Source organism: Ascaphus truei, chromosome 4 (genome assembly GCF_040206685.1).
Source record: "Ascaphus truei isolate aAscTru1 chromosome 4, aAscTru1.hap1, whole genome shotgun sequence".
In the NCBI taxonomy this organism is placed as follows: domain Eukaryota; kingdom Metazoa; phylum Chordata; class Amphibia; order Anura; family Ascaphidae; genus Ascaphus; species Ascaphus truei.
This window is the reverse complement of record NC_134486.1, coordinates 44,569,136-44,577,826: the sequence shown is the minus strand read 5'-3', so window position 1 is coordinate 44,577,826 and position 8,691 is coordinate 44,569,136. Positions and strand designations below refer to the sequence as shown.

The 8,691-nt window shown below is 51.1% G+C and overlaps 1 protein-coding gene across 2 annotated transcripts in view; it reads left to right on the top strand.

Annotated features, from left to right (window-relative positions):
- Positions 1-8,691, top strand: part of LOC142492729 (putative deoxyribonuclease tatdn3-A) — a 45,837-nt gene continuing 37,146 nt past the window's right edge. For both annotated transcript variants that reach the window (XM_075595657.1, XM_075595656.1), the window contains exon 1: positions 1-137. In XM_075595657.1, the coding sequence (XP_075451772.1) occupies positions 81-137 (57 nt within the window). In that variant the 5' untranslated portion in view covers positions 1-80. The remainder of the gene's footprint in view (positions 138-8,691) is intronic.

Genomic DNA, 8,691 nt, shown 5'->3' with positions numbered 1-8,691 from the left:
AGTGACTGTTGAAGCTCCACCCGCAGCAGGCGTCATTGCCAGGAAGCCCCGCCCTCTCTGGTAGCTTGCTGGGACTACACATGGCTCTGGCATATGTGGACTGTCACTGTCACATGACAGCTGAGGAATTCATGCAGGTAATAACATTGTAGCTGCTGCCTGGCACTGTACAGTAGCTCTCCTGGTTTACATTGTTAAAGAGGATGTCCCTCCTGGCCCAAGTGAACTAATAGCACTGACATGTTACATATAGGTGATTATAGGCCATTGCTGGGCAGCAGGCAGCCTGGGAGGCTTCACCTGCTGTTCTTAACCGCTGCTCACCACAGCAGCCTGCTCTCCCTCTCACCCCAGTGCAGAGGGAGGGGAGATGTTGCTGCCTAAGGCTGCGTCCATAGAGGGGGGAGCAGTGCTGAACTGCGCTGACGCTGAGGCTCGCCTGCTGAAGCTGTGCGATTTCATTAACATGCAAGCGAGCCAGCGGGCGCGATCGGGAGGCGGGGCAGTGACGTCGCTGGGCCAATAGCCCGTGACGCACCGACGTCAACGTGACGTAGACGCTGCTTCGCGCTGATTGGATGTTTTCAACCGACAGCGCGCTGTAAAACAGCTTTGGCTGTCAGCTGAAAAATCCAGCTCGTCAGCACGCCTGCGGACGCTCGCGTGAGCCCCCTCTCAAGACAGGGAACAAATAAGAAAACAAATATTTGGTGTGATTAAACCTTTGTGAGAGCCAATTACATTGTCCAGTTGTTTAAAAGAAACTGAAACGGCACCTGCCATTAGACATGGGGTGCTCAACTCCAGTCGTCGTCCCCCCCCCCAACAGGACAGGTTTTCAGGCTACCCCAGCTTCAGCAAGACAGCCACCTGTGCTGAAACAGGGATATCCTGAAAACCTGACCCGTTGGGAGAGCTCGAGGACTGAAGTTAAGAACCCCCGGCCTTAGATAACTGAAATTGATATTATTTCTGCATTGATGAAACAAAAGTACAGATTCTGTGCTAACAAGAAAAATCGTGGGGGGGGGAGGGAGCCCCGGTTTTAACATTGACAGCACTGGGGGGGTCTATGGATCAGCTTCAGGGGACCCCTGGATTCAGGAGTGGAAAAAAATAATAATAATAATAAACATTGTGAGCCGCGCACAAGCTTTTGTTGTAAGAATTAAGATTTTTTTGAAACGATTCCTATTTCATTAAAAACCCATTCAACTGCTTAGTAATATTGTGTGATAATAAATGGTGCTTCTACCCCGCTGAATAACTTAAACTCAGTGGTTGAAGTGGATTACAAAATGTAGTTGTACCCTGCCAGATCTAGAAATTAAAAACGATCCACTGTTATTGGGGCGAGAGCTCATTGGAGTGTGTTTTAGAAATACCGAAACCCTATTTATTTTGGTAGAACAGAAAGGGGGAGATGCTTTAAATAAGATACAAATCCAGTGTAGCGAGAGGAACTGCGAGGCCACCAGGTCCCGAGCCTTTGCAGGCCGGGAGAAAGCACATTGTGCATTAGGCTGGGGCCATGAAGCGGGTGCGTTTTTCGGCCATGGTACGTGCGCCGTCGGGGGGCGTGTCTATGGCCGTGCCAGTGACGTCATGGAGCTGGTTCGCCCTCATTGGGCAAACCGCTCACGTGACTGGCCTGTCGCGAGAAGAAATCAGTTTGAGCTGATTTCTTGCGCAAACGCGCGCCCCCTCCGGTTCCGCACGCTCGCCCGCACTCCGCATGGACGTGAACACTGCCTTAAGGCAGTCTGTTCGCTCAGCACGTCCGCAGGGTCTGCTGTACCATGGCCCCAGCCTTAGGCAGTGTTTAAGCTTCAGAATAACGGGAAAAGAAAAAGGTGAAAAACACAACCCACTATTAGGGGCCCGTGGATGGTTTCAGTGCTTGAATACCCAGGTTTTGCTACAGAGGAAGAAGGGCTTGTAGTTGTAATAAGTAGTGAGAGACATTTTTCAATCTTCCCAAAAGTGGTGTAACAGGAACTGGCTGCACTAATGTGGATCAGTGGGAGTGACGGAAAGCGAGTTATTCAAAAGTGTAGGACACCAAGGGCCTGGGTATCAAAGCAATGTTAGTGCATTTTCATCCTGCACCTATGGATCAAATTATTTTGCTCCAATTTTGCCCCGTCTACCAGAACTTGTGGAGTGTCAGTAGGAGGGGCTATACGGGGCACAGATTATAATGAGATGTATCACATTCTGCGTCACTTTTCACCTTTTAAATTGCGCAAAACATTAAGCAGATCAGAAGTGGCTTAAATCTATCACTTTTCATCAGATGTAAGAAACTGTTCTTCCATATGCCTCAGCTCTGCTCCTTTAAGCGGAACAGTGCGTCTAGACACACTTTTCTCTGCGTTGATATTGTACATAGACCCCTAAGCAGCATTTCCATGCTGGATTGGGGAATTTGCATGCACACTGGGTTTGTGATGTATTTATTCCATTGTGTACAAGGCCAGAATTGTTGGCTCATGTGCTGGCTCCAGCATTAGCAGGAAATGGCCTGGTTTGTATTAATCCACATGCATTTGACCTGCTTAAATACTGATCATTCAAGTTCCTTTCCTTCCTGAGGAAGGGCTGAGTATGACTCAAAACATTGCACTTCCACTCAGTAGAAATAAGGAGCAGGAATAAATACAACGACGTGTCTGCGTCTTGTTTTTTTTACAGCTAATGCACAATGACTTTTGCTACTGTTTATATTTCTTGGAATGTTTCATTTCTACAGATAATGTGGGGCTGCAATGTACAGTATATACAGTTTTTTGTTCTAATGTTAGTTATCATAAACATTCTATTTGAATTTTCTCTCATATGGGATCTGGAGATTTTTTTTGTTTGTTTGTTTGTTTGTTTGTTTGAAAGCAAAGGCTGGGTTTCCAGTTGTAGTCTTTGCTTGGTTTTTTTTGTTTTGTTTTTTAATTATGCCAGAATAATACATGTTATAAATTGGGAAGAATGAGCAATAAACAGTCCAAAAAATATCAAGACACTAAATAAATGTTCAAAAGGTATATTAAATCCAATACAGCATTGAGGTGAGACGTTGTGCGAGACGCAAATGATCACAATAGTATATGTAACGGGTTTTCTGGACGGGCCTGACCCACCCAATCTCATATTGGCCCCTGTGGTCTAACCAGCCCCCATTACTGTGTAGTGTCTGGTGGTGCACCTGTTGGCTACAGGACTCCTGAGTCTCCCGCATGATGGTGTATGGGGATTTTGCCAACCCAGACAGGCAGCTGAGGTAGTGTGCAGAGTCCTACCTAGATCCAGTGCAGCGCCTCCACCTCATCAGGGTCCCTTCGGTCACTCGGGGATGGTCCTGGTGAGGAACTCCTCTGTGGTGCCCCTCTCTGTGCAATAACTCCACACTTGCACACGAGAGTGTTGTTAATCAGGAACATCTTTATTTGTACGGTGGGCCAGCTGCCCTCCACAATGGGGTGTAATTAGCCCTCCATCGTTCACCGTACTTCCCTTTGAAAGGTAATGTCCTCCTAATGTAGGGATTCCCTATCCCCGCAGGGATACTTCACCTGTGCCAGGTCCCTGGTCACAGTCTCATTCGTCCTTTTAACACACTAACTCTGGTCTTCCTCTGATAACTGACAACTTCTAGACTAGACAGAACTCCTAACTTTTGAACAGTGCTGTGCCTTATGTATCCTCTGGGGCTGACACAACTCTGACATCACCAACCAGGGAGTCAGAACCTGTGACCACTCCCATCCATACATAGGGCACCTCACCAGGGTGTGAGGGCAAACCTCCATGATTACTGCTGGCATGCCCATAACTTACCAGGCCTTACTGTCAGCAGGAGAGATGACTGCAACCATTTTACAGCATTGTTACATTCTCCCCCTGGTGAATCCCACCGTTCCCGGCTGGGACCTAAATTTGAACACCTTTCGTCAGGAAGCACTGGAAAATGGAACATTATTATTAGAACATCACACATGAGATTCATAATACAATGAAACAGTTCACATCACGCCAAGCACGTCCCGACCAGCAGCCACGAGCCCGCGTAATGCCACTAGTACCTCCTAATAATAGTGCCTTGGATCAGGTTTCTTTACCACTCGACCCCCCATGTCTAGAACAGTCACATGGTAGCTACGCGGCAACCCCCTCTCAGGCCTGTATACTACCCTATGCTTGTATACGCTCCTCCCAATGCTCCAAACCCTTATAAGGTGCTCTATCATCTCTTCTGCCTTACTACCAGTAATGGCACCCCCTTTGTTGACCATGTACTCCTCAATGGTCTCCCTTAACCACCTCTCCCTATTCTCCTCAATCTCCTCCATGAGGGGTTCAGGAACATGCGGGTACTCCAACCCATGAGAGTACTTGTACTTCGCGATGATCGCCCTTTCAGCCCTACTACTCCTAGTTAGATTGGCGTTCCCTGCTCTCCCTGGTAACACCCATGATAGGGGCTCATCCGGATCTACGGGGTCAGACAATATACCAGGGCCCATGGGTTCTATTTCGTTTCGATCTATCATGAGCCACCGATATTGCATTTCCTTTTTCCGTTCTGCGGGCGTGAACTCCCCTCTAGCCCACCAGTAATCTACAATATCGTCTTTTCGTAGCAAAAACTGCGTGCGGTCCATCCAACCCACGTACCCCTTGAATAAGGGCGCCCACCAACGGGTCTCCCTAGGCTTCTCATTCCACTCCTGAGAGTCTCCCTCTTCCGTACCTCCCCAGGAGCATACCCCAGAGGTCCCTGCAGAACGGGGCCGAGACCACCTCTCATGTTTCGGGGCCTCACCAGAAGGTGTATCCTCCTCTTCCGGCACCCACCGGGACTTAGATACCTGTCCCAATTGTCCTCCTCCCCGGGATCCCTCCCCGGAATCAAAACTACGCAGTCGATCCCCAGTACGGTTCTCCCCAACCCCCAAAGACCCTTCCGACACCCCCAAGCTGGATGATGATCCCCGGGAACAGGTGACTGGGACAGTGGCCTTATCTAGGGAGTGGGGTTGGGCATAGGGATAGGCAGTTGGAAGCCGCGGGGTTCTGACCCGTTCGCCTTCCTGAGATTGTCCCGTACCACTGGACAGTGGTATCGCCGGTTGCGTCTCACCCCTCTCTGGCCTCCGCGTACTCCGGTTCTTCTTATTCGATCGGGAACCACCACCCGATCGCTGAGATGCGTTTCCTCTGCCTCCGCGGGTTCCGCCGCCTCTACCGGAAACGCCGTTGTCACTGGAAGCGGAAGCGTCGCCATCTTGGGATGGACCCCCATGCGGGATCTCTTCCTCCACAATCAGGTCCGGAAGTCCCTCTGCGTCCATGTGCGCCGTCCGGGCCTGGCACGGCCTCTCCTTCTCGAGCGATGGCATCGGAGTCTGGCAAGGACAAGGGCTATCCCTACCAGTCCGCAGATTGGGCGTGGATCGCCCGTTGCTACTGGACCCGCCGGTCCCGAGAACAGCTGGGCTCCGCCTCTCCGGTCTCTGCTCCACCGGTGACACCCGACTCCGTCCACTGTCACTTCCGGTAAGTGGCCTTTTGTTCCCATTTCCTCCAACGGACACCGCCACCGGCCAGACTAAAGTACTTGTCGGTTCCTTGGGCCCCTCGTCCGAGGGATCCGCACTTAGGGTACTTGGGGTCGCCGAACGCGGCGACCGCCTTCTCTTCTCTCGGTCGGTTGTCGAACCGACCACGTCACACTCCTCAGGGTCCGCACCCTTAGTCCATAGCGCACCAGGGAACTCGCCGGACAGCATAGCCGTATTCCCCCCTGGGTCATTGTTCTGGATGGGCACGAAGGTGGGCATTGGCCACAGATATTGAGTGCCACACTGGGGACAGCGTGCGGCCGTGCCCATGGCGCCGCCGGGCAGTCGGCATTGCAGGCAGAGGCCTACTACTGTCTCCGCGCCCCCCACGCGTATCACTAGTACCCCGCCGGGTACTGCATAGGGTTGGGTCGAAACCATCCGTTCGCATCTGGGGAGCAGGCCATAGTTTTGGTAGGAGCTACTCGCAATACTGGTCTGTCCTGGAAGCTGGTTTTGCATGAGTGACCAACAGGGGATGAATGGTCAGCCACTCCTTGGTTCAGCTCCGCCCTCATCTGACACAATTGGAATCCGCCCCCAGTGGTAGCAATTATGGGCGGGTCCCACAAGGGAATAGGATGTCCTTTAATTGAGGCCGCACCTCTCTCGGTCCTAGAGGGCGCGACCACAGCTTTCGCGCGCTTTTCCCCAACAGGGCGGGGTCCTTCTTTTGCCGCCAACTCCAGCCTTTGTCTTTCAGCTGCCTTGCGTGCAAAGTAACCTTCTTTCTTGCACACAATTTCAGCTGCCGGAACTACTTTTGGTAATAGTGCCGTCAGCTTACCAGCTCCTGGGCCCGCGGGATTCATACCCACGGGGCATAGCTGGAAGCCACTCCCCCTGGTGGATATTAGAGGAGGGTCCCACAGACTAAGTGGTTGACTCAGCACTGGGGCTGAGTGAGTCTCTGTCCATGAAGGCGCGGCCGCAGCTTTCGCGCCATACCCCCCATGCGGGCAGGGCTCTCCTCTTGGCGCCACTTCTGGCCAATTCTTGTTAATTTGTGCATTGGCAGAATAGTCTGCCATCGGCCCACGCGGTCTCCCAGGGAAGCGGGAGCCGCCATTTTGTAAGTCCTTTTCACCAGCCACAATTTCAATGTCCTTTACACAGTCCTCCAGGGTGGCGCCTCGTTGTCCTAGGCAGGACCAAAACGGTGCGGCCACAGCTTTCGCTCCGCTCCAAAGCAGGCTGGTAAAAGACAGGTCAGCAACAGCTTGCTCTTCAGTGGGGCGCACACCACGTGTGCTTTCCCCATTAACCTCCGGTCACCATTTTGGACTATCCGCACCGCGCGGATCCTCCATTCTTGCGGTCGCCAATTGCTCGTTGTACTCAGTAATATTGTACATGGGGCTCCTCTCTGCGGGGCAGCCACCACACCGGTACAATAAAAATGTCTCTGATGCACCACCACATGTGTACCTAATGTAGGCTGAACTCATGTATGCACTACCTCAGGCTAGGCTCACTCTCTCAGTGTCTGCTGTATCTCCTTCCTCCCAGTCTGTGCTCCCTACGGTAAGAGGTCTGGAATGGGCTAGAGTACTCTGGGGCTCCCATGCAGTACTGGGGCGTCTACCTGTCTTGGTTAGCCTAGCGCAGACCCTCTCCAGGATTCCTGACCACGTTAACAGGCTATCCCTTCTGGCATCCTACCAACTAGCACTACCTCAAGGTGACTAGGACAGCTATAGCCCGGCTCCAAATCCCCCACTTCTTTCAGGCCCCTAGGTCGTCCCTGGGAACTGACATACGCCATCAGCCCCCTGACTGCCCCTAGGTCCGTCCCAACGCAGCACAAAGTGGCAGCAGACACTCTCCCTGTTTCCAAGTGACCTAGCAAAAGCCTGTCCCTTTGACAGGTCTCTCTCAGCAGCGCCTCCAATTGTAACGGGTTTTCTGGACCGGCCTGACCCACCCAATCTCATATTGGGCCCTGTGGTCTAACCAGCCCCCATTACTGTGTAGTGTCTGGTGGTGCACCTGTTGGCTACAGGACTCCTGAGTCTCCCGCATGATGGTGTATGGGGATTTTGCCAACCCAGACAGGCAGCTGAGGTAGTGTGCAGAGTCCTACCTAGATCCAGTGCAGCGCCTCCACCTCATCAGGGTCCCTTCGGTCACACGGGGATGGTCCTGGTGAGGAACTCCTCTGTGGTGCCCCTCTCTGTGCAATAACTCCACACTTGCACACGAGAGTGTTGTTAATCAGGAACATCTTTATTTGTACGGTGGGCCAGCTGCCCTCCACAATGGGGTGTAATTAGCCCTCCATCGTTCACCGTACTTCCCTTTGAAAGGTAATGTCCTCCTAATGTAGGGATTCCCTATCCCCACAGGGATACTTCACCTGTGCCAGGTCCCTGGTCACAGTCTCATTAGTCCTTTTAACACACTAACTCTGGTCTTCCTCTGATAACTGACAACTTCTAGACTAGACAGAACTCCTAACTTTTGAACAGTGCTGTGCCTTATGTATCCTCTGGGGCTGACACAACTCTGACATCACCAACCAGGGAGTCAGAACCTGTGACCACTCCCATCCATACATAGGGCACCTCACCAGGGTGTGAGGGTAAACCTCCATGATTACTGCTGGCATGCCCATAACTTACCAGGCCTCACTGTCAGCAGGAGAGATGACTGCAACCATTTTACAGCATGGTTACATATACAACGTGCATATAGAAATATCAAGACTTGATAAAGTTCTGTTTTTGGCCCGAAGTGTCGAGTCTCATTCACCAGGGTGACTGCGTGTTATTCTTTTATTTGTGGTAAGGTTTTTTTTTTGTTTTTTTTACCTTTTATATTATATAATAATTTTATAACTTTTCTCCCAATGGGACGCAAAGCACTTCACCGTTACACAAAAGGAAAAAGAAGAAAAGATTTAAGGTTATAAACAAGACCAGACACAAGGAAAGATGGAATGGGACTGTGGCTATTTAATGCCGGACAGGTTGTGATTCCTTAATTAAATGCCTGGGTAAATTGGTATTCGATTTTTCTATATACACGTTGTATGTATACTATTCTGATCATTTGAGTCTTGTACTATGAACTTACT